The sequence below is a fragment of the Panicum virgatum genome, chromosome 7K (genome assembly GCF_016808335.1).
Source record: "Panicum virgatum strain AP13 chromosome 7K, P.virgatum_v5, whole genome shotgun sequence".
Lineage (NCBI taxonomy): Eukaryota > Viridiplantae > Streptophyta > Magnoliopsida > Poales > Poaceae > Panicum > Panicum virgatum.
The window spans coordinates 25,831,765-25,856,708 of record NC_053142.1 but is presented as its reverse complement, the minus strand read 5'-3'; the positions used below and the strand labels follow the sequence as shown (position 1 = coordinate 25,856,708).

General features: G+C 48.1%; 3 protein-coding genes and 1 non-coding gene across 6 annotated transcripts; all 4 read left to right on the top strand.

Annotated features, from left to right (window-relative positions):
• Positions 1 to 830: 830 nt before the first annotated feature.
• LOC120640642 (F-box/LRR-repeat protein 13-like) lies at positions 831 to 7,856 on the top strand. Of its 3 annotated transcripts, XR_005661929.1 has the most exons (4): positions 857 to 2,176; positions 3,553 to 3,714; positions 4,154 to 4,310; positions 7,334 to 7,472. XR_005661929.1 is itself a non-coding variant. In XM_039916541.1 (3 exons), the coding sequence occupies exons 1-3, from the start codon at positions 1,244 to 1,246 to the stop codon at positions 7,652 to 7,654; spliced, it is 1,416 nt and encodes a 471-aa protein (XP_039772475.1). In that variant the 5' UTR covers positions 831 to 1,243; the 3' UTR covers positions 7,655 to 7,856. The 3 variants fall into 3 exon arrangements, 2 of the variants coding, with proteins under 2 accessions (XP_039772475.1, XP_039772476.1); XM_039916541.1 differs by lacking the exon at positions 4,154 to 4,310 and having other exon boundaries at positions 831 to 2,176; positions 7,334 to 7,856; XM_039916542.1 differs by having other exon boundaries at positions 4,154 to 7,827.
• A 1,131-nt stretch (positions 7,857 to 8,987) lies between these two features.
• LOC120640641 (70 kDa peptidyl-prolyl isomerase-like) lies at positions 8,988 to 22,137 on the top strand. The gene is made up of 14 exons (XM_039916540.1): positions 8,988 to 11,423; positions 17,254 to 17,353; positions 18,283 to 18,846; positions 19,144 to 19,230; positions 19,319 to 19,579; positions 19,873 to 19,947; positions 20,034 to 20,114; positions 20,276 to 20,470; positions 20,559 to 20,824; positions 20,911 to 21,036; positions 21,133 to 21,279; positions 21,366 to 21,493; positions 21,586 to 21,706; positions 21,800 to 22,137. Exons 3-14 carry the CDS (start codon positions 18,603 to 18,605, stop codon positions 21,851 to 21,853), a joined length of 1,785 nt encoding a protein of 594 aa, XP_039772474.1. The 5' UTR covers positions 8,988 to 11,423; positions 17,254 to 17,353; positions 18,283 to 18,602; the 3' UTR covers positions 21,854 to 22,137.
• Positions 9,029 to 11,227, top strand: LOC120640054 (pentatricopeptide repeat-containing protein At2g13600-like). The gene has a single exon (XM_039915946.1). The coding sequence runs from the start codon at positions 9,029 to 9,031 to the stop codon at positions 11,225 to 11,227; it is 2,199 nt and encodes a 732-aa protein (XP_039771880.1).
• A 550-nt stretch (positions 22,138 to 22,687) lies between the features above and the next one.
• LOC120643269 lies at positions 22,688 to 22,848 on the top strand. Its single transcript, XR_005662950.1, has one exon. It is a non-coding gene; the product is annotated as a U1 spliceosomal RNA (small nuclear RNA).
• Positions 22,849 to 24,944: the final 2,096 nt, after the last annotated feature.

The following is a 24,944-nucleotide window of genomic DNA, read 5'->3' as shown; positions in this document are numbered from 1 at the left end:
GACCTGTGCACCTCCTATTGCAATGCCATGGACAAGTCAACAACAGATTACCTTCTTCCAAGCAAGTTTAGTAGCCAAATCCTCATTCAATTTCTTCATCATGGGTCGACAACCTTCTTCTCCCCTCCTAACCTATGTCATCATGGCCAAATCCTCTATCTGATGCAGTCCAACACTTCTTCAATTTCTTACATCAGCAAGTCAGCAACAACATCCAAATATCCATGGTGGCCTGCGACCTTGGGCGGGGGCTGCACGCTATGGAGCCCCAGAGAGGCGAGCTGGGCGTAGGGGAGATGAAGTCCAGTAGAGCCCGGCTAGTGTCGGCGGCGACCTGTTGTTCGACGAGACAGAGAGGTGAGAGAGGCGCACGCGAGAGATGTCAGATTGGGATCCTCCCGGTGAAAGGATAAGGCAGGGGCAATCCGATCTTTTTAGGGGGGCTGTAAAATGAAAATGAGAAAAAAAATCAAAGGAATTGAGAAAATAAGATGAAAATGCTCGAATCCAAAGAATTTCTGTCCGGGAGGTCATATTTCAAAAGGCCTGCGAATCGTGCGAATTGAGTGTTAAATCATATGAGACTGCGAATTGAGTGTCAAATATCAAAATTTCTCATCTTAAGCCTTGTTTAGTTTCCAAAAAAATTTCTGCAGTACCCATCACATCGAATCTTTCGACACATACATGGAGTATTAAATACAGTTAAAAAACAACTAATTCTAACTGATTCATAAATTTTTTTAGTCTAATTAGTTTATAATTGAACATTAATTGTTAAATAATAATAAAATATGCTATTGTATCGAAATCCAAAAATTTTCACAACTAAACACACCCTTATCTTCCCCACCGGCCACCCTGCCGCCGCCGCCGCTGCCGCCGGCCGTGGACCCAGTGCTCCACCTCAGTACCTCACCCATCCCCGTCGCCGGTCACCGGCCCATCGCATATCTAGCCCCGCCGCTAGTCCTCCGGTCGTCCCCGACCTTTTTTCTATGACCGGAATGGAGCTCCGGCCCTCAAACCTTGGAACCTGATCCTAAGTTCCTAACCTCGCCGCCTTGACCACCACCCCGGCCGGACGCTCCCCTCACGTCCCACCGCTCCCTCCCACTCCGGCGACCGAGCATGGCGGCGCGCGAGCGGTTGGGCTGCTGCCCTGTTCGACTCCCCAAATCCCAATCGGATAGGGGCGAGACCAGATCACTCCACCTCCACTGTTTGCTTCCCCCTCTTCCTCATGGAGCCGCCAGCCACCAGCCGCCGCGGCACGGACGACCTCATCAGCGGCCTCCCCGACGAGATCCTGCACTGCGTCCTCCTCCTCCTCCCATCCACCGCAGCCGCCGCGCGCACCAGCCTCCTCTCCCGCCGCTGGCGCCACGTCTGGGCCCACATGCCCGAGCTCGTCTTCAGCTGGGGCGATCCGCAGGACGATCCTGTGCCGGCCTCCTCGGTCTTCCATGACTCCGTCGACGCCGCCCTCAACGCCTACTCCGCCCCGACCCTCCGACGCCTCGAGATCCACATGGACATACACGCCAGCCTCGTCCCCGCCCACCGTATCGCCCGGTGGCTGCGCTTCGCCTCCCGGCGCCTCGCCGGAAGGTTAGATCTCTACCTCCCAGCGCTAGGGGACGAGGAGGGTAGTCAGGGGTTCGATCTACCTGTCTGTGAGAGGGCGACAGAGATCAAGCTCTTTCTCCGACCAAAAATTGTGTTCCGGCTGCCACTAGCCGGTTCCTTCGCGGCGCTGACCAATCTACGGATAATCTTGTCCACCATGAATGGTGGCGAGCTGGGACGTCTCGTCTCGTCGCGGTGCCCATGCCTTCGGAAGCTTTTCGTACTAGTCACGCTGGCCGACGACTGCGATGTCTCCATACGCTCCGAATCTCTGGTGTCTCTCTTCTACTACGCAAACACGGGCAAGCTAGAGATACACACCCCATTTCTGGAAAAGATCTCTGTGTCTCTAGTCGCTGAGGCCTACATCGTCGCCCCAAATCTAAAGAAGGTTGCTTGGCACGACGACCCCTATGATCCCAGCCGCCACCAGCTTGCTGTGGTCAATCGCCATCTGCAACGGCTTTGGATCAAGCAAACTTCCATGCTACGGATGAGGCTATTTGACACTGTCAATGAGCTGAGGCTGGATCTTTCAATTTCTCAGGTATGTCCACATTCTCACAGCAGAGCAAGGACATGGATCTCAACAAGGGGAATAGCAGACTATGAATTTTCAATATTACTTCGGCAACATTTTCTTGAGTTTTTTTTTTAAAAAAAATACACTTTCTCTGGGATAGCTAAACTAAAATGTGGGCATGCATGTCTTGTTGAAAACTGCTGTGCCCAATGCCATTCATGCTCCCGCTTGTACTCCATCATCTTTCTTGTGTAGCTGCTATTGTTTACACCAGCTGAACCCCATTGCATTGCTGAAATAAAGGAGTGTATTGCAGCTAAATGTGAAGGAGATTCCTTCTAGATATCACTTATTGCAAAAATAGCACCATCACACTTTAATACTATAATTAAGTAGTCCCTCCATTTTTATAAATCATCCTAAAACATTTTATTCTAAAACACATGCTGAATCTTCAAAAAAAATTACCCTTAATCCAAGAAAAGTAGTAATTATCTGACCTATGAAAATGGTATTTGTGGGTTATCATTTATCAATTAAAGTTTTGTGCTTGTTGACCAGTTGGTCCAAGGCAGCCTATAGCCTAGTCGGTTGGCTATCCATGAGACCCTAACTGTAAATCTTCTAGAGAATGAGCACAAAACAAAAATCAGGGGTTGGTCAATGGTCATTTAATTGGTTTGAGCCCAACATGTGCTTGTTCTTTGTGTGTTACTTTGCTTGAAATTAGGAACCAATAGCCTGCAATTGGATCTGTTGCTTTTGTATTTATAGTTGTCACCAGTGTTTTCAAGGGGACGCCTAGGTGACAAGGCACTCCCCTTGTTTTGGCCTAAGGCGTCGTCTTAGCCCATCTTATAGCGCCTAGGCGTCTGAGCAGTGGTGGCTTACCTCGCCTCACCTTTATGCTTTAAAAACCATGGTTGTCACAGGCCAGGCTGCTGTGAGCTGCACCTCGAATACCACTGGGATGAAACCCAAGTTACTGGCGCTAGCAACTAGTCGCTTGACTAGACAACCGATTATTCATGACTAATCGATCATCGATGGATTGGTCGACTAGCCAATATATTTGAATCAAATCGCCTGGTCGATGTCCAGTGACTGATTTCTTGATTAATTGTGATTAATTGAGCAATTTGAAAACACTGACAATTGCGTTGGGAATGGTGGATGGAGCATCCAATAAATCAAGCTATACCGGGCACCTGATTCCAAAATCCAAACATTATTGTAAAAATATCAGCTGTTACCACATCATCTGTGTAGATCACATAATCTTTTGGTTATAACCTGGTTACACAGTATAATCATTGCTCACAGTCGTATTCATCAAATCCATGTTATTTGTTGTAGTATTTCCCTTTTGTGTTGACTCTTGTGTCATTTTGTGTGAGCAGGGAGTTGAAGGATACCAGAGCTTCCTAAAGGACACAGACAAGGTTCCTGCATGTGAAACATTGTGTATAAAATCATGGACGAATCCCCATGCTTTTGCACCAACCATGTTGCATCTCCTTGGGCGATGGAGATGTACAAGGAAGTTGAAATTATATGTTCAGGTAACTTATAAGTATAAAAATATTTTTGGTCATGTGATTACTGTACAAATATCATCTGCTCTAAATTTATTTATCAAGACTACCTTAAAAGTACCTGCATAGCAATTTCCACTCCTTTCTGCTTAACGATGAATCTGTGGATCTTGTCCTTCTCTAAAGTAATCCTTGCTACTAAGTTTGTCTGAACAGTGGATCAACATCCTAAGATAACCAACTTATAGTAATCCCTTTTTCCAGCAACCCTACTGCTTTTTATCTACCTCAGACAAATTTCAACTATAATTTTGTCATTGATAGCAAAGGGCTGCTTATTTACAACATCTTGTCTTCCTGACCTCAATGTTTCTTCAATAGCTCATTGAACCCTGTTGGACTAGTTACCTTCCCACGCACTTGCTGGTATCAGAATCTGGTCATGATGCTCTTGCTGTTGTTTCAGAATTGCAGTTAATCAGTGTTACCTGTAGAATCTTTTTGTGTCCAGACTGCTCTGCTAAACAAAAGGATGTAACCTAACACAGCCAAATTTTTTCAACACTCATCAATAGTCTGAGAACTTATTGTAATGGCAGGATATTGGAAGTTACAACTTTTAGGTCAGTCTATCTGCTGTGTGAACCATATTTGTTTAATATTTTGTGAAATTGCCTTTTTTATTATGTTTGCATTTATTTATAAAGCTTGGAGGTTTCTTTCCCTCCATGTTCAATATATTCAAGGCCTATTTGACAGCACTCCAATTCCTGGATTCATGCAGGATATGGAGTTCATAGGCTAAAATAAATTTGTTTAAGCCTGTAGTTTGAGTCTAAAATGTAGGAAAATGGCTTTACTCAAACATTCCATTTTTAGTCCTGGCTCTAGGTCCACAGGATTTTTGTTGGTTTTTTTTAAATTCTTGAAGCGAGGTATCCTACCAAACAGGCTCTAAATTTCAAAATGTTAGCGTATGGAACTACATAGGTTGTTTCTGGAAATCAATTGTCTAGTTATATGCTTTTCTCAGTCTTTTATATTGTACAAATAAGTGATAATTATTTTTTGGAATCACTGTTGTTGGAGTGGGCTTGATGTTAAGATGCTCCTAGGCTGACATGGCTATAATCATAATCTCAACAAATCAAACTGTTAGAGTATATTTGGTAGTTTAGATATTGTATCCAGACTGCCATACATATCCGGTGGGGTTGCCTTGCACCCCAAGTCTTGTACTCTTATATATACCGGCCGAGGCCTCAAGCTAATACAATCCATCATTACACCAATTCTATCCTTTCTACATGGTATCACGAGATTAGGGTTTGAGATCCTAGGCTATCTTCCGCTGCCCTAACCCTAGCGCCACCGGCGCCCCTCCTGCCTCCTGCGTGCCGCCGGCCGTCCCCCACGGCTCCCATCTAGGGCGCCCCCTCGACGGCCTCCTAGCGCGCCCCATGGAGGTCCCCCATGACCTCCGCCGGGGGCAGCGCCCTCCATCGCGGCGGATCGAGTTAATCCGCCGCCATCCTCGCGTCTAGCAGCAGCAGATCGTGACGTACCTCGTCACCGCCGCCATGAAAGCTGTCGTCGACGACCCCGATCTGCGCTGCCGTGGTGGCAGCCGCAGTCTCCTCCGGCGTCCGTGCCCTACCCCGTGCTGCCGTGGTGGCAGCAGGGGCCCCGACACAGCGCGTCGACCTCGTCGCCGGCGGCATGCATGACGGCGCCGCCCTTCACCGCGCGGGCTCCAGCCGCCGCAAGGGAGGGAGCCGCCCGGCTTCAACCGCCCCTCCGCGGCCCCTCCCGGCGGGGAGCCGCCCGGCGCAGGACCTCCAGCGCCGCCGCAGGGAGCCGGCCGCCTGCCTCCCTCATCGCTGTCCGCCGTTCCTCTCTCTCTCACTCTGTTTCTTCCGCTTCAGATGCGGTCATTGACCGTGACGGGTGAGAAGGAAAAAGAGGAGATTGAGAGGATTGCGCTACGCGCACCCAGAGGTGCTACACGAGCTGCTGCTGATTTGTTTTTTTGGTAATTCCTCTGCTTTTTACTCGAGCACTGCTCGAGATTGAGTCGCCCACCGCCCGTCGACCGCACGCCTCTACTTCGACATCAGCATCGACTTCACCGGCCTCTTCTTCGTCTTCGACTGTGCGGCATAGCGACATGGACGGTGCCCTAGGGGACGCCCATCTGTGCCGCCTGCCTCGTCGCCTCGTCCGCACGTCGATCTTCGCCGGCTCGTCGTCGCCTCCACCGATCGGGACGCCTCCACCAACTTCTCCCATCGTCGTCTCGCCTCGCGCATACTCGGTCTGATCAGCCGACATGCGCAATCCACCTGGCTCCCGTGACATCCGTCATCGTATTGCGCGCCTCTTCCCCGAGTATGGAGGGTGGTCGCTGCTTCGCCTCTTCGGGCAGCAGCGGTACAGTCCGTGGTGTTCCTCGTCGTTGCATCTTCACCGCCGCCGACTACGTCCTCGACTTTGTCCACTTCGACCGCATCTTCCACATCGTCTACGACTAGGTCAGTGCACGCCTTGCGCGCACATGGTCTTCCCCGAGCTGTTCGAGTTCGTCGCCTTCTTCGAGCTCCGCCGCCGCGTCCTCCGGATCATCAGGCCTTGCGCCAGATCGTCCGGGGTTACCTCGTCGCTTCGTCCAGCACCACCTCGTCGCCATCGTCGCCGTCCATTTCTACCCCTTCGTCTACTCCAGCAACTGCGGGCTACATCGGCATCTTCTTCCTCGCCGTTCTTCTGCGCCTGCGACCGTCGTGGAGGCCTTCTCTGCTGGTCCCTTAGACAACGACGTCTTGGTGGTGCACTCTCCCTTGCACGTCCGGTCTTGGCAACACCGGTGCGTGCCATCGTCCCCGATGCATTCACGGGTCTGGCAAACCCGGGGATGTGTCGCTCGATGGCGTGTCTGCGTCGACTGCGGCATCGACTCTCTTCGACTGCCTCGACGTGTCGCCATCTTCGTCTCCGGCGTCGTCTCCGTTACGCCTCCACAATGGCGCTTCCTAGTGTGCCCGCGGCTTCCTGTGCGGCTCCTTACAATCGGCGACCTCGACAGCTCACCATCGACCACGGCTACCCTACGCATGACTTCCTCGACCACGGCTACTTGCTCCAGTTTGGCTTCTTCGACATCGGCACAAAGGGCTACCATCCACATGAGTTTCTCGCCGGTTCTCTCCAGTCGCAGCATCCGCATTGCGCCGACGCTACAACTGCGGGGGGATGTCAGTCCGTCGGTTTCTACCTTCGGCTTCTCCTCCAGCCTCACCGTCTGCAGTGCTCCCACTGTGACTGCGGGGGGATGTTAGAGTATATTTGGTAGTTTAGATATTGTATCCGGACTGCCATACATATCCGGTGGGGTTGCCTTGCACCCCAAGTCTTGTACTCTTATATATACCGGCCGAGGCCTCAAGCTAATACAATTCATCATTACACCAATTCTATTCTCTCCTACACAAACTCTTAATATGGTAATGCTTACACATGCTTGATATATCACAAGTTCACAACTTGATGTATGCATATCAACAGGGGTCTGATATCAGTCAAGTGCAAACTTAACATAGATTTTAGAATATAACTATTTTCTGCTAACATTATTTTTTCTGGTGTTCAGAAGATAGAGCGTTGCAGGATGTCGGGCTGTCCATGTCGTCTGCCAGAGAGTTACAGGGCTGACAACATTACCTTTGATTCACTTGAGGAGATAGAAATCAATAACTTCAGAGGTTCACGTGAACAGGAGAATTTGGTAAAGTTTCTGCTATCTAGATGCAATGCAGAAACACTAAAAAGTTTGGAAATTATCATGCCGTACCAGTTTGTTTCTTCAAAGATCAAGGGGGTATGCGAGGAAATCCGCAGCATTTGTCATCCAAACAGCAATGTCAAATTGAATGTGATGGGCGACATGGGGCTGGAGCCATTTCTGTTTTAAAATGATATTTTTTTTTTTACTCCAGCTAAGAGGATTCCCTCTAGTAATGTACTTGCAGTGCTGAGTAGCCTTTAGTCTTACAACTGTAGTCATGTAAGCCTTGGAATAGTGCTGAGTTCATTAGCACCAAACTCTACTATTGAATATAAGTTAACTGCAAATTTCTATTAATATGGATGACAATATTCAAAGTTGTTCAGGACGAACATGCCTTAGAGCTTAGAGATCAATCTGATTTTATCTGATCAAAATTCATGGGATAATTTTAATCCATTCCTCCCCTTTTTTTAATACATTTCTCTTTTTTTTTCAATCCATTCCTCTCTTTTTTTCCGCTTGTGGCTTGGAGGTTCTAGGTTCGAATCAACCTCTTTGCAGAATTTTAAAAGAATTTTGCAAAGATAAGACTATCTAAAGCTTTCGCATTGGATACTCTTTTCCTCTTCAGTGGCGCTCTATCAACTTACGAAACTTGCATGCATGCTGTTGTGTAGTCTGATTCTCTTGCATGGAAACAAAATAAACCTGCATGCGACAGGAGGCAGATTGGTGGGTGTTCCATCGCCTGTGAAAAAAAGAGGGGAATGGCAGAAATATTCTACTCCCTCCGTCTCAAAATATAAATCTTTCTAAAAATTTTAGCACAAATTAACAAAAAAAAATGATCAAGTTTTACCATTAGACAATATTGTCCTGTATTTTGCCGATGAATTTTTTTTCTGAACGCTGGGTCCGATGTGAGGTGGGTAGGAATAGTTTAGGTAAACTGAATTTTCGAAAATGTTGGTTCTTTACTGTGTCGAAAAAAGATAACAAAATCTGATTTGAAAACACCCTAAAATACCATCCAAAAAGTCATGAAATGTTTTTTTGTCTCAAACAGGTGTTTGGATGTGCTAAAACAGATGTGGTACAATTTAGCTCTAGATGTGCTAATAGGGCTAAATATGAGCTAATGAGAGTTAATCAAGAGCTAATGGATTCTAATGACTAATTGTCCATCATCTATGTAATTAGATCAACAATTATTTTATATTTAATCCTACTGTTCGGAATAAGCATTCTGTGCTGCTGGCTTGTCAGCCAACCAGGCAGTCGTGCTTTTCTATCACACCAAATCAGCATCAGCCATCAGAGTACTTTTTTCTCACAACAAATCAGCACCAGCCACAGACAGCCGAACATAATGAAGTATGCTAAAGTTTAACTAAATCAACACCAGCCGCAGCCAGTCGAACATAATGAAATATGCTAAAGTTTAACCCGCGGATCCAAGCAACCCTAAATTATTTGAATATTTTTAAAAACAAAATTGTGAGAGCACACGTCCACCGGGCACGGGCCGCGCCCACTCTGCCTCGCCTGCTCGCATGCATGCTCCGCAGAGCCGCGCCGCCGTCGCTCGCCTTCTCGAGACGGCGGTCGCCGTCCACCCAAGCGCGCGAGCTCCAGCCATGGCCACCTTCCCGCGCCACATCGGCCGCGCCCGACCGAGGCGCTGACGCGCGAGCCACAGAGCAGAACCAGGCCTCGCAGCTCGCCCACACCGCGGCCGCCGCCGCCCGCAGGCTGTTCGACGGAACGCCCCGCCAGGCCGCGGTCTCATGGAACGCCGTTGTCGCGGGCCACGCCAGGCCCGAGGGCGTCCTCAACGCGCTGGACGCTGCCGCTCGGATGCACTGCGCCGGGTTGCCGCTCACGGAAGCCACGTTCGCGTCCGTGCTGGGCACCTGCGCCCGCGGGCGGCGGCTCAGCGCGGGGGCACAGGTTCACGGTCAAGTAATCAAGTCTGGGCGCGAAAATTTCCCCATCGTAGGGGCTTCCCTCCTCGACTTCTACTCCTCGTGCTCCGACCTGCGCGCATCTCGAGCGCTCTTCAAGACCCTGCACCTGAAGAACGAGCTGCTGTGGAGCCCGATGGTAGTTGCCCTCGTGAGGTTTGGCCTGATGGGCGAGGCCCTGAACTTGCTGGAGCGTATGCCAGCGCCTCGTGATGTGTTCGCGTGGACCGCTGTCATATCAGGCTTCACAAAGGGTCCGGCCAAGTGTTGCATCAAGGCACTGGAGCTGTTTGTGAGGTTTCTGGCTGATGATGGTGTCATGCCGAATGAGTACACTTATGACAGTGCTCTGAGGGCATGTGTGAAGCTGCAAGAATTAGATTTTGGGCGATCAGTTCATGGATGTCTGATTCGAAGTGGGTTTCAGTCTGAGCAGTTAATCACCAGTGCTCTTGTTGATCTTTACTGCAGTTCTGATGCCTTGGATGATGCACTGCTGGTTTACAATGACTTGGAAATGCCTTCCTTGATTACATCCAATACACTGATTGCAGGGCTTATATCAATGGGAAGGACAGAGGATGCTAAGATAGTTTTCTCGCAGATGCCAGAGCATGACTCGGGATCCTATAATCTGATGATTAAGGCATATGCTATTGATGGAAGGCTTGAGGACTGCAGGAGGTTGTTCGAGAAGATGCCTCGGAGAAACATGGTGTCCTTGAACTCTATGATGTCGGTATTGCTCCAGAATGGAAGGCTGGAGGAGGGGTTGAAGCTATTTGAACAGATAAAGGATGAGAGAGACACAATAACATGGAATTCTATGATTTCAGGTTACATTCAGAATGATCACCCTTCAGAAGCTTTGAAGCTATTTGTGGTCATGTGCCGGTTGTCTATTGGATGGAGCCCTTCTACATTCTCTGCTCTAATGCATGCCTGTGCAACTATTGGAATGCTTGAGCAAGGCAAAATGGTACATGCTCACCTCTGCAAGACTTCGTTTGACTCCAACAGTCATGTTGGGACAGCTCTAACTGATATGTACTTCAAATGTGGTTGTGTGAGTGATGCACAGTCTGCATTTGGTTACATCACATCACCTAATGTTGCTTCATGGACATCTCTGATCAATGGTCTTGCACAAAATGGTCACTGGTTGGAGGCTCTGGTACAATTTGGTAGGATGCTGAGGCATCATGTCAATCCCAATGAAATCACTTTTCTAGGGCTTCTTATTGCTAGTGCCCGTGCTGGTTTGGTTAACAAGGGGATGAAAATCTTCCACTCCATGGAAAACTATGGACTAGTTCCAACTGTGGAGCATTATACTTGTGCTGTCGATCTTCTTGGTCGGACCAGATGTACCAGAGAAGCAGAGAAGTTCATCTGTGAGATGCCTGTGCCAGCAGATGGTGTAGTCTGGGGAGCCTTACTTACTGCCTGCTGGTATTCGATGGACCTGGAGATGGGTGAGAAAGTTGCTCAGAGGTTGTTTTGCACGGGCACAAAACATAGGTCTGCTTATGTCACGATGTCTAACATATATGCTAAATTGGGGAAATGGGAAGATGTTGTGAAGGTAAGAACAAGATTGAGGAGTCTAAATGCAAAAAAGGAACCAGGCTGCAGCTGGATTGAGATCAAGGATATAGTTCATGTATTCCTAGTGGATGACCAGAATCATCCTGAGAGAGCAAAAATCTTTTTAATGCTAGAAGATTTAGTATCTCATATATCATTACATTCTGAACCTGATGATATGGTTATCCAAAGCCTGAATTGTTGATTTACTGATTCATTCAAAGAGAGGCTGCAAGCAGAAAGCAGGGTTTTTTTTTTCTTCTGAAGATTGTGTTTGTGCCCCTTTTATCACTAATTGTTAGGGATAGATAAGTGTCTCTGCATGAGTGAAAGGCTGAAAGCCAGGAATTACCTTAAATGCGCAAAGCTGATCGCACTGTCTGCTGTTGATATTCCTGGAGGTAAGTTCTTTACCTGCCAAAGTAATTTAGATAAAGATTGTAAAAAATATTGGTCTTAGGCTAAGCTACTCAAAGAGACAGAATACTACATAACAAGTAGAATGCATAAACTAGCTCATTATCAGTGGATCAAATTATTTATAAGAATGAATTGTGGCTAGTTCCAAACTCAAAGTAATTGAACCTTGCAATTAGCTATTTCAAACTTTCATAACCGATACACCTTCTGAAGTTACTATTTTTTGTAGTGGCTCAATGAATAGCTAGTGGAAACATTCTTTTTCATTTCTTAGATTTGATATTTTATGTTTCTAAATTCTAATACATCGTGTCTGGACTCTGTATTAGAGATATATTGTTGTATTTCCTTGTATTGAGTTTACTTGTACTCCAAGCCATACGGCAATATATAATAGAGGTCACCCCCCTCTTTTGGGTCTGTGGTGTTTCCCAATTCTCTACATGGTATCACGAGTCCGGGCCAAACCCTAGGCCGGCCGTGCCCCTCTCCCCTCCTCCGCTGCCCTAACTCGCGCGGCAAACCCTGCCTGCGCGCCCACCCACCACCTGCCGCCGCCAACCCTAGGTCGGCCCCTCCTCCCTGCGCCAACTCCCTGGTCGGCCCCTCCTCCCCGCGCCAATTCCATGGTCGCTCCTCCTCCCTGCGCCCTCCCTGGTCGGCTGCAGCAGCATCAACAGATTGCATCTGCAAAAATCTGTTGATGTCCTGTGTCACCAACGACGGTGACACCCTCGATGACGGTGACTCTCTCCTCGACGGCATCTCCTCCCTCTTCGTCGACGACACCCAGCAGCCGCCGATCCCCATGGCTGCGTACGCCGCCGATCCCCATGGCTGCGTACGCCGCCGTCTCCGTCCAGGCGTATGTCCCGATCAAGCTGGAACTCCGCTCCTCCAACTACACCAAGTGGAGCAGCTTCTTCGAGGCCATGTGCGGCAAGTTCGGCCTCCTTAGCCACATCAACAGCGCCCCTCCCCCTGATCCGCGCACTGATGCATAGAACGAGGCCGACTGTGCCGTCCGCAGCTGGCTCTATGGCTCCGTCACCGAGGACGTCCTCGACTTCACCATGGCCGCCAACCAGACAGCACGGGACCTTTGGGTTGCCATCTCCAACCACTTCCAGACGAACAAAGCTCCTTGTGCCATCTTCTTGAGTCATGCATTCCACGCAATAACTCAAGGGGATATGTCTGTCCACGAGTATGCCCAAGCCCTCAAGAAGGCCGCTGATGCTCTTCGCGACGTCAACAAGCCTGTTGCCGATTCTGAGATGGTTCTCACCCTTCTCGCTGGGGCTGATTCTCTTTACAGCACCACTGGAGAGATCATCGCAGGAGACGCGACCATGACCTTCTCCAGGGCTGTAGATCGGCTTGCCCTCTAGGAGCTCCGCCTAGCAAATCAGTCAAAGGTGGCTGCCTCCTCCGCCATGATCGCCTCCTCCTCGGCTGGATGCAGCTCCTCCTGCCAATCTGCATCATCTTCGACCTCCGCCACGCAGCAGCAGCAGCGCCCTCAGCAGCAGCAGCAGCGCCCACCTCAGCAGGGCGGTCAGCAGCAGCAGCGTCGCAGGAGGGGCAAACGCTTCAACGGCGGCCAGCAGCAGCAGCAGCAGTCGCCTCGCACACCTAACCCTAGCGGTCCTTGGGTCTGCATCAACCCATGGGCTGCTTTCCAGGGTGCGCAAGGCAGCAACAATGGCGCACAATTCCAGCGCGGCAGTCAAGGCATTCTGGGCGCCCCTCCTCAGGCTCACGCGGCGATCACCTCCCCTCAAGCGCCAACTCAGTCCCCTTCGTGGGATCAGGCTGGCCTGATCGCTGCTCTCCAGCAGATGGCGCTCGAAGGCAATGCATGGGTGATGGATACTGGAGCTTCTACTCACATGCACTCCTCGAAAGGTATACTTCTCTCTCGCCTCCCAGCTACTTCCTCTTCGATTACCGTAGGCAATGGTGCACATATCCCTGTCACGTCCCGAGGTTCTTCCGTTCTAGCCACAGATATGTCTAGATTCATTCTGAACAATGTGCTTATCGTTCCATCCATAATTCGCAACTTACTTTCTGTTCGCCAATTCACTCGCGATAACCGTTGTTCCATTGAGTTTGACGCCTCTGGTTTTTCTGTTAAGGACATCCAGATGGGACAAGTGATCCTTCGCTGCGATAGTACCGGCGACCTCTACACCATCCCATCAGTCGCCCCCGCAACCGCAAAAGCCATGCTTGCCGCCTCTTCATCCTTGTGGCATCGTCGCCTTGGTCATCCTGGTCCAGTAGTCTTAGCTACTTTAAAACAGAACAATTTAGTTTCATGTAATAAAGTAGATCGCTCGCTTTGTCATGCATGTCAGCTTGGCAAGCACGTGCGTCTTCCGTTTGCTACTTCTACTTCACAAACTACTTCACCTTTTGAGATAGTTCACTGTGATGTCTGGACCTCGCCGGTTGCTAGTATTTCTGGTTGTTCCTACTACTTGGTTTTGTTGGATGATTTTTCGCACTATTGTTGGACGTTCCCGCTTAAGCACAAATCCGATGTACATCAGCATATCGTTAATTTTATTGTTTATGCTCGTACTCAGTTCGGCCTTCCCGTTAAGTGTTTTCAAGCCGATAATGGGACTGAGTTTGTTAACCACGCCATGCACACCACCCTGCGCGCCAATGGTGTTGTCTTTCACCTCTCATGCCCTTACACCTCTCCACAGAATGGTAAGGCCGAACGCATCCTTCGAACTCTTAACAATTCAGTGCGAACCCTCCTCATCCATGCCTCTATGCTGCCCAAGTATTGGGCTGAGGCGCTAGCAGCAACCACCTATCTGCTTAACCGGCGCCCCTCCTCCTCCATTAGTAACGTGATTCCCTATTTTCGCCTATATAATGCTTATCCCTCTTATGATCACTTGCGTGTCTTTGGTTGCTTGTGTTATCCTAACCTACAGGCCACCTCTTCACACAAGCTCGCTCCACGCTCGACCGCATGTGTCTTTTTGGGATATCCGCCTGATCATAAGGGTTATCGCTGTTTTGATCTTACAACGCGTCGCATCATTATATCTAGACACATTGTGTTTGATGAGTCCACCTTTCCTTTCGCTCGTGAGACTCATCCACCCACCACCAGCTCCTTTGATTTCTTACTCGGTCGCAACTTGGATATTGCACCTTTGTTTACTAATCATGCAGCTGGTGGCTCTCCTACGGCTGCTCCATCTTCCATAGACGATGAGCAACCGTGCTCGGCACCTGGTCGGAGCGGTGTTCAACCCCCACTAGGGCCCTTGGCATCTTCTTCTCCGAGCGGGTGTGGTTTTGTGCCCCCGTCCGGTCCTTCGGCGTCTTCTTCTACGGGCGGGACGGATTCCAGCCCACTTCCTGCGCCAGCAACAGCAGCTGATCCACCTGCGCCTCCTGGAGCGCCTGGTGCTGCTTCTGGTGCGCCTGCTGGTGCTTCTTCTGTGGTGCCTAGAGCGCCTGGTGCTGCTGTTCCTGCTCCTAGAGCGCCTCCTGGTGGTGCTGTGGCTAGCGGTCAATTCGGTCAAGTCTACACTCGCCGACCAGCTGCTGCTACTACTACTACATCTGTTCCTGGACGATTCGGTCGAGTGTACAGCCGCCGACCAGCTGCTGCTACGGTGCCCTCTTCGCAGCCTGGTCGCCCTCTTCGCGAGCTCCCTCTACCGCAGCTGCAGGACCACTACCTAGGCCCTCTTCCGGCGCGGTCTTCAGAAGCTCCTCCTAGAGAGCTTCCTCCACTTGAGCCTCCCCGACGTCCGATGAGTGGTTCTTCTCCACCGCCGATCCTTCGCTGCATTACTCAACTCCAGCCTGGTACAATTCAGCCAGTTAGTTACAAGAATTTGTCTGCTGATCATGATGTTGCTTCTCCCGTTCCGGCCAATTATCGCAGTGCACTTGCGGATCCTAATTGGCGAGCAGCTATGGCAGATGAGTTTCAGGCTCTGGTTGATAATGGTACTTGGCGCCTTGTTCCTCGGCCTCCTGGAGCTAATGTGGTTACTGGCAAGTGGATTTTCGAGCATAAGTTTCATTCAGATGGTTCTCTTGCACGTCATAAAGCTAGATGGGTTGTCCGTGGATTTTCTCAGCAGCATGTCATAGATTATGATGAGACTTTCAGTCCTGTGGTCAAGCCTGCCACCATTCGTACTGTTCTTAGCCTTGCTGTATCTCGTCATTGGCCTGTTCATCAGCTTGATGTGAAGAATGTCTTTCTGCATGGATATCTAGATGAGACAGTGTACTGCCAGCAACCTCCTGGTTTTGCTGATCCTTCACATCCAAATTATGTTTGTCTTCTGCAGAAGTCGCTTTATGGGTTGAAGCAGGCTCCTCGGCATGGTACCAGCGATTCGCTACATATATTCGTCAGTTGGGGTTTGTTCCGTCAGTCTCCGACACTTCCTTGTTTGTTTATAAGGATGGCGCCAGCACTGCTTACCTGCTTCTCTATGTCGATGACATTGTTCTCACTACTTCGTCGACAGATTTGCTTCTCTCCATTATTGGTCGCCTTCATGCAGAGTTTGCTATGACTGATCTGGGTGATCTACATTACTTTCTGGGGATTTCTGTCACCCGTACTTCAGAGGGTTTATTCTTGTCCCAGCGACAGTACGCCTCGGATCTGCTACAGCGCGCCGGTATGAGCGAGTGTCACTCTACCTTGACACCAGTTGATAGCAAGTCCAAGCTGTCTGCTACAGATGGTCCTCCGGTTGCGGATCCTTCGGAGTACAGGAGTATTGTTGGTGCACTGCAGTATCTCACTTTGACTCATCCTGATTTGGCCTATGCTGTTCAGCAAGTCTGCTTGTTTATGCATGATCCGAGGGAACCACATTTTGCACTCGTCAAGCGGATTTTGCGTTATGTCAAGGGCACTCTGGACGCTGGTCTTTCTTTGGGAGTTGGCTCTATCGACACACTCACCGCATATTCTTATGCTGATTGGGCTGGATGTCCTGATTCCCGACGATTCACCTCAGGCTACTGTGTCTATCTTGGAGATAATCTGGTGTCTTAGTCCTCTAAATGTCATACTACAGTTTCTCATTTCAGTGCTGAGACTGAGTACCGGGCAGTGGCGCACGTTGTTGCTGAGTGTTGTTGGCTATGACAGTTGCTTCAGGAGCTTCATGTTCCCCTCGCCAAGGCTACCGTTGTTTATTGCGACAACATTAGTGCTGTATATATGACTGCTAATCCCGTCCATCATCGTCGCACAAAGCACATCGAGATTGATATTCATTTTGTTCGCGAGAAGGTGGCTTTGGGAGAGATTCGGGTCTTGCATGTCCCGTCTTCTCATCAGTATGCTGACATCATGACTAAAGGACTTCCTGTCCAGTTGTACACTGATTTTAGGACTAGTCTTGGTCTTCGTTTAGCTCCGCCTACGACTATGGGCGGGTATTAGAGATATATTGTTGTATTTCCTTGTATTGAGTTTACTTGTACTCCAAGCCATACGGCAATATATAATAGAGGTCACCCCCCTCTTTTGGGTGTGTGGTGTTTCCCAATTCTCTACCCTCTGGGCTCAGGAAACTCTTATGAAGCTGAAGGACCCACCATGGGGTGCAGTTTTGATACTACTTGAACATCCCAGGAAAAGGTCTGTCGAACTTAGTAAAATTTTGGGTAATTTTATTGCTCTTCTAGAAGTTTACTCTAGAGTACTACCTGTTGCCTAATGCTGGTTCAGCACACTAGCTTACATATTTTGTGTGCAAGTGACCTGTCAGCACTCACCATGTGAAAGAAGTCTTTCAGGATTACTGCCTCCGATAAATTTGGTATTATTGGGGATCTTCGCTTCAGCCTGCGAAATTTGGGAACACTCTGGCACCTGTACAACCATAGTACTTGAGATGTAAGTCAATTCTACAACTGAACGTTATCCTCACAATTAGGCCCTGTTTAGTTCCGGCGCAAAAAATTTTTGTGTTGGAATCTTACTAATTTGAAGTACTAAATGAAGTCTATTTACAAAACTTTTTGCACAGATGGGTTGTAAATCGCGAGACGAATCTAATGATGCTAATTAATTCATGATTAATCAATAATTACCGGTTGGTTACTGTAGCATCACTGTTGCAAATCATGGATTAAGTAGGCTCATTAGATTCGTCTCGCGATTTACAGCCCATCTATGCAAAAAGTTTTGTAAATAGACTTCATTTAGTACTCCATGTATGTGTCAAAACATTTGATGTGACGATTTTTTTGCGTTTACGGGGTTTATGGGGTGGGAAGCCTCACTGGTGATCTGTTGTCATATGGCTTCAATTAAAGTTTTGCTATGATGCTGAATGGTACGGAATTTTGCTGCGATGATATGTACAGTATGGGTGGTCCTCTTTATTTTGATCTGCAGCCTGTAGGATGTGAAAGAACTATTGCCATATGGCTTCAATTAAAAAAATGCATCTTTGTTAATCTGAAAAACAAGCCCCTTGTGGCAAAGCTTTAGAGATTCACATATATCCATTTAAAACTGAAATTTGAAGAAATCACCAACTGATTTGGCGAATTCTAGTCAAAATCTTCCTTGTGTTTCTTTCTTAAAACTATTGCTATAGTTCACCCCTTTTCTTTCCAACAAATGTTCGGTCCATTTCAGCAAGAAAACAGAGTAATCTTTCTTTCAAGAAATTCGTAGCCATCATCTTCGATTCTTGGTATTTTCTGGAGGACGAGTCTGTCTTGTTTTTAAAACAGGTGTTACTTTTGGAGTTCTAACTAAAGATCTTGTTTTAAAAAAAATAATCAGACGTGACCTGATTTGTTGGATGCCCGCAGGTTGTGAGAGGCAGTCCCTGCCCTGCCTCTCTGGAAGCCTCCACAGCCTTCCAAAACTCTCCCGCCCTCGCAACCCCCGTCTCCGGAAGCATCCACCAATCACCTGCCCCAGTTGCCCAGTCGTCCAGTGTCCGAAGAACACTCCAGAACCCCAAGCGCCCTCTATAAAATGCTGGTCTCGATCCACTTGGCTCGAGTTGCGAGCAATTCGCAGGACAAGAACGCACAATCACACCAGCGGAGGACGCACAGGCGCGCTGATCTGCAGCCCAGGACCGTTTCTTGGTTCGATTGGTCGATCTCAGCCGGTCGGAGAAGCCATGGCGGACGACGCGTTCAACCTCACCGGCGCCGGCGAGGAGGAGGAGGAGGAGGTGATGGGGGGCCTGGATGAGGACGAGGCCATGAAGGACCTCGACGCCGGGGAGGGAGAGGACGAGGACTACTTCCCGCCGACCATGAAGGTCGGGGAGGAGAAGGAGATCGGGAAGCAGGGGCTCAAGAAGAAGCTCGTCAAGGAGGGCGAGGGCTGGGACCGCCCCGAGACCGGCGACGAGGTCGAAGGTACGTGCCTGCCCGTGCTTCTGCTGGTTGTTCATTCACCGGAGCTACAGTAAGGGGGTTGCTTGCTGCCGGGACGTACGACATTGCCGGCGCAAGAACAGAGTAGAGAAAATGGTGTCAGTGCCAGTATCTGCGATAATCCAATAGTAGTTCTGAATGAATTAACTAGGCTGTTCACTCTTAATATAACTTTGATTGAAACTTGAAAGCACACGAGTCCTGGATATTGCAGTTGATGGGCGCAACTGATTCAGTTTATATATGAGAGCTATTGCTGAATCGAACTGTTCGTTGCAGTGCATTACACCGGCACCCTTCTCGACGGAACAAAATTCGATTCCAGCCGTGACCGTGGAACCCCCTTCAAATTCAAGCTGGGACAAGGTGCGTAAAAGCAGATGCAGCAGTCCAGCAATGTTCATCTATATTTCAGTGGTCTTGCATTATAATGAACACCCTTTTCAATCTTCAGGACAAGTGATAAAGGGATGGGACCTGGGAATCAAGACTATGAAAAAGGGTGAGAACGCGGTCTTCACTATCCCACCAGTGCTCGCCTATGGTGAGACTGGCTCACCACCAACAATCCCACCGAACGCGACTCTTCAGTTCGATGTTGAGCTCCTTTCATGGGGCAGCGTCAAGGACATCTGCAAGGATGGTGGAATCTTCAAGAAGATAGTTACTGAAGGGGAAAAATGGGAGAACCCCAAGGACCTTGATGAAGTTTTCGGTAATATGCTATATGATAATACAATTAATTTGGTGCTGGTGTTCTGTGTTTTACATACTGTTTAGTTCGCGAAAATTTTTGGGTTTTCACACTCTAGCACTTTCGATGTTATTTGACAATTAGAGTAATATCTAATTATAGACTAATTAGGTTTAAAAAATTCATCTCGTACTAGTTATTTTTTTTAACTGCATTTAATGCTCTATGCATGTGTCCGAACACCTCTAGAAATTTTGTTTGGGAACTAAACAGGGCTATGTTCTTGACATGTTTTGCTCAACTGATTCGTACAGTTAAGTACGAGGGGAGACTTGAGGATGGAACTGTAGTGTCCAAATCTGATGGTGTTGAATTTGCCGTCAAAGATGGTTTGTATCTTGAAACTCGGACCCTCCACAATGTGGGATTCAGCTCTGAATTGTTAGTTCTGAACTTACAAAACTTGTACTGTCAGGTTACTTCTGCCCTGCCCTTGCCAAGGCTGTGAAGACCATGAAGAAGGGCGAGAAGGTCCTCCTCACTGTCAAACCACAATGTAAGTCTCCAAGAAAATGTAGTTTAGCTGTTTTTTTTTCACATTTTCAGAACTGACAGCGAGCCTTGTATATATATATATATATATATATATATATATATATATATATATATATATATATATATTAATGAATATATTTGTGTGCCTATTATGATGGCCAGATGGCTTTGGAGAACAAGGAAGACCAGCTTCTGGAGATGAGGGTGCTGTGCCCCCCAATGCTACCCTGCATATAGATCTTGAGCTAGTATCATGGAAGACTGTGACACTTATTGGAGATCGCAAGAGGATCTTGAAGAAGGTTCTCAAGGAAGGTGAAGGCTATGAGCGCCCTAATGATGGAGCAGTAGTGAGAGGTGTGTGATACTTAATGCGGTCCTTCTCATCCTACCTTCTAGTCATTGCGATGCTGTATTAACTCTAATTGTCGTTATGATTGTGCAGTGAGGCTTATTGGTAAGTTGGAGGATGGCACTATCTTTGTAAAGAAAGGGCATGATGGTGAAGAGCCATTTGAATTCAAGACGGATGAGGAGCAGGTTATTGAAGGGCTTGACATAACGGTGGTTAACATGAAGAAAGGAGAGGTTGCGTTGGCGAGAATACCACCTGAACATGCATTTGGGTCTGCTGAAACAAAGCAAGATCTTGCTGTGGTTCCTCCTAACTCCACTGTCTTCTACGAAGTGGAGCTTGTTTCCTTTGAGAAGGTGTGCTTAAAATTCCTTGATCTTGCATGTTTAGCTTTGTTGATATTCTTGATCGCAACGTGTTTACATTTGTGCCTTTTGTGCAGGACAAAGAATCATGGGATTTAAAGAGCAACACTGAGAAGATTGAAGCAGCTTCCAAGAAGAAAGATGAAGGCAATGCCTGGTTTAAGATGGGCAAGTACGCTAAGGCTTCCAAGAGATATGAGAAGGCAAATGACAACATGCTCTTTTCAGAAGATCTCTGTTGCTGGTGACTGATCACGTGAGAGAGATCATTACTAACTCCATTTTTTTCTATTAAATAGGCTGCAAAGTACATCGAGTACGACAGCTCCTTCAGTGAGGAGGAGAAGAAGCAATCTAAAGCTCTGAAGATCAGTTGCAAGCTCAACAACGCCGCATGTAAGCTGAAGCTGAAAGAATACAGAGAAGCAGAGAAATTCTGCACAAAGGTATCGTATACAAATTCGTGGCTTGAACTTTGCACCGTTATGTTGGGTTGGAAGCATTGGAACTGACAATGAGCTCTTCCATTCAGGTTCTGGAACTTGAGAGCACAAATGTTAAAGCCCTGTATAGAAGGGCGCAAGCCTACATCGAACTCGTCGACCTGGATCTGGCAGAGATGGATATCAAGAAGGCCCTCGAAATTGACCCTGACAACAGGTAAAGCACCAAAGTCTGAAGCTTGAAGCCTTGCAAAGATTGTCGCCTATGAAAACCTGGTAACTCCTCTTGCCTGTATTCGGCTGGTTCAGGGATGTGAAGCTGGTGTACAAGACCCTGAAGGAGAAGATGAGGGAGTACAACAGGCGGGATGCCAAGTTCTACGGCAACATGTTCGCGAAGTGGAGGAAGCTGGAGCACATCGACATCAAGGTGAGCTCCGGATTCAGCCTCTTGCCGTCTCTGTCCCGCTTCAACCGCCCGTTGATCCTTACTTACACCTCTGTTTCTGTGGTGACCCTGCAGAAGGTGCCCGGGAAGCAGCAGCCCCAGCCGATGGCCATCGACAGCGCTGCGTAGAGCTTCAGAGTCCGTGCGCACTCATCAGCTGCCTGCGTGAGACAATTTGATCGTTTGCTGCTGGATATTAATAATACCGGGGGCGTGGTGTTACGAACTGTGGTAGAGCAAGTATGGCCATTAGCAGGCTTTTGCCGTGTAAGGGTACATGGATTTCTATGCTATGGAAAAAAAAGAAAAAAAAGCGGTGGGATCTGTTCTCTAGTTGTATGGAGCTGTGATCTTGTTCTATCGCTTCTTGCATCAGTCGAACAGTGTGGCATGAGCGCTACAGTTCTGCTCAACATTTTCTGGTAGTACAAGCAAGTGTGGTAGTGTGTCTTTCGGTTTCGGACGAAGCCATTGGTAGGCGATGGCGTCGATGGTTGGTAGATTTGAGATTTTGAGCTGCTCTTTCTACCTTGTGACGGCACAGTGTTTTTCGACGTCCCAACTCCCAAAACTGTGAAATGTACCATGATGTGATGGCAAAGAACAGTAATGCATCATTGGGTTGGATCCGGCAGGTTTGTGGCTCGGTCTTCTTTTGCCGTTGCCCGTGTTAAACTCTGTAAGCTTGGGCCAGAAGAGATCACTAATGTAGCCCAGGCCTACGAAAACGGCCACGGGCACCGAAAACTCGTGGGCGGAGCGGGCTATCAGTTGGGCCTACAGTACGTGGGCTGCTGCCTAGGCGGGCCCTTTGAGGACAAAGCGAGTCCGATATGACTGTGTGATTAGCCCAGGCGTTAACCAGATGCTTAGCCAGGACAATAATAGTACCGTACCGGCAGCCGATGCTGGGGGTAAGAGGCGTGGGAAGAATAAATCAAGAGGGAGGGCCACCTTGCAAACATACTTACCTGGACGGGGTCTATGGCTGATCAAGAAGAGCTATGGCCTAGGTCAGTGACCTCCATTGCACTTGGGAGGAGCACTGGCTTACCATCTCCTTAAATAGGAGAGTGGACGTCATAATTTGTGGCAGAGGGGGTACGCGTTCGCGCGGCCTCTACCAAATTTTTAATTAAAGTTTTAAGAATAATATAGTGTATTGTATTTTGACTCGGATCTAATCATTTTGTGGCTTATATTTAAAATCTATATGTATTTTGTTTTCTTTTGATTCCATTATGTCATATAATACCAGCTAGACTGTATAAGTCTATAGCCATACTATCGCACAGGTCCACCGGAGACAAAAATATTCTAGAGACATAAGTTGTTTTAGAATAAAATAAAATGTTTCAAGATAAGATAAAACTATTCTAGACATAAATTGTTTGAGAATAAAATAAAATATTTCAAGATAAGATAAAAATATTCTAGAGATAGGAATTTCTCCTGAACAAATAAAAATATTCCAATATAAGATAAAAATATTCTACAGATGGAAATTATTTCGCAATAAATACAAATATTTTAGACAAAAAATAACCTGAATATAATTAGGTGCAGCTTCTAGTTGCACGTACTAATATACTATCAATAGAGGCACCCGCTAAACTGATTCGACTCGCACTATTTATGTTTTGGTGGCCCAATCTGCACTCAGCGCTGAGGCTGGATATCGAGCCAGCTTGATCGACGGTCCACATTCACTTCGGTGTACCGTAGCAAAACCCTTTTGGGAGTCTTTAATGTGTATGCTCTTATAAAAGTTGCTATTTTTTTTGAACGTATCGGGGGAAGATCCCCACCTACCATTCATTGAAACTTGCGTGTCCAGTTACAAGTAGAGCCTTGGCATACCAAGGGGTGAATACAAGGGGAGAAAAATAATTGGAAACAAGGGAGAAAATAGGAAGAGTATTTGCAGTTTACAATCCAATCTCGCCACGCATTGAGCTCCGTGAGTAGCCTCCGGTATCCGCAGTACCAAGAATCGATGTTGTGGACAACGTGGCGGAGCACATCTGAGGATGAGTGGTGTTGGTGTTCAAAGAATCTCTTTTCTGGTCTGATCGTTGGATACAAGGCAGATGCATTCAGGAACGAGCTCCCTTCCAGTTCAATGCAGTCGGGCCCAGAATTGTAAAATGCAGGACAGTTGCGCAAGGGCTAGAAAACAATAAATGGGTGCGTGATATTTCGGGAGCTCTCACAGTGCAGGTCATTCTGGATTTTTTTTCTTGTTTGGGATGCAACAAGAGCAGTCTAGTTGAGACCAGACTCGCCTGACAGGTTCTTGTGGAAATGGACAAGTGATCAGTGCTTCTCCACCGCATCAGCATATCGAGCTTTTTTCATTGGACAATATGAAGTCCCTGGTGCCAAATGTTTGAAGAAAACACGCGCCCCAGGAAAATGCAAATTCTTTGTTTGGCTGGTCCTCCATGATCGCTGTTGGACGGCCGAGAGAAGGAAACGACACAATTTACAAGATGATGATCTCTGTGCTCTTTGCGCCCAAGAATCTGAGTCAATCTCACACTTGTTGCTCAATTGTTCATTTGCAAGACAGATCTGGTACCTTGTCTTGCAGAGGCTTCGGTGGCATTCGCTTACCCCAAATGGTCGGTGTCGTGGGATTTCTAGGGTACCCACAGCCGGGTGGCGGATCGCACCCGCCTATTCCCCGTAAGGGAGGACTCGGGGAAGTTCTTTGGCGGTTGGACTGATCTAGCTTTGGGAGGAGCTCACAAGAACACACGATTTAGAGTGGTTCGGGCCGCCGGAGCGTAATACCCTACGTCCACTGGGAGGTGTATTGTTCTTGGTTGTGTATAAACCTATCCTCTGCCCGGCCTATGGTTTTGCCCAGCCTGAGGTCTTCTAGCGGCACCCCCTCCTTTTATAGATCAAGGGGGGAGCGGATACATTGGTCGTTGGGGCCCCGACAAGTGGGCCCAACGTGCTGTGCAGAGTACTTAAAAGACTACAGTGGTCTCGAATCTTTCCTCCGATATGCGTACTGCTGCTCCTCTGACTCAGGGGGGTCTTCTCTTGTCCCGTCAGCTAGGTGCCCGTTGGAGTAGCGTAGCTTGCGGCGTGACCTGCTGAGGCTATTATGTAGCGTCATAATGGGCGAAGCCGAGCCGTCGTATCCGACTGTTACGGCAGACTGGCAGACACGGCATGGGCGGCGCCAGCGGCTCCACTGCCTTGGTAA

What these genes read in the sequence shown, in the direction of transcription:
- LOC120640641 (XM_039916540.1), top strand. Translation starts at nt 18,603, where the DNA reads ATGGCGGACGACGCGTTCAACCTCACCGGCGCCGGCGAGGAGGAGGAG. An exon ending in CAAATTCAAGCTGGGACAAG is followed by an intron (nt 19,231 to 19,318) that starts GTGCGTAAAAGC and finishes TTCAATCTTCAG; the next exon opens with GACAAGTGATAAAGGGATGG. An exon ending in CAGAGAAATTCTGCACAAAG is followed by an intron (nt 21,280 to 21,365) that starts GTATCGTATACA and finishes TCTTCCATTCAG; the next exon opens with GTTCTGGAACTTGAGAGCAC.
- LOC120640642 (XM_039916541.1), top strand. Translation starts at nt 1,244, where the DNA reads ATGGAGCCGCCAGCCACCAGCCGCCGCGGCACGGACGACCTCATCAGC. An exon ending in TGGATCTTTCAATTTCTCAG is followed by an intron (nt 2,177 to 3,552) that starts GTATGTCCACAT and finishes TTGTGTGAGCAG; the next exon opens with GGAGTTGAAGGATACCAGAG. An exon ending in AGTTGAAATTATATGTTCAG is followed by an intron (nt 3,715 to 7,333) that starts GTAACTTATAAG and finishes TCTGGTGTTCAG; the next exon opens with AAGATAGAGCGTTGCAGGAT.
- LOC120640054 (XM_039915946.1), top strand. Translation starts at nt 9,029, where the DNA reads ATGCTCCGCAGAGCCGCGCCGCCGTCGCTCGCCTTCTCGAGACGGCGG.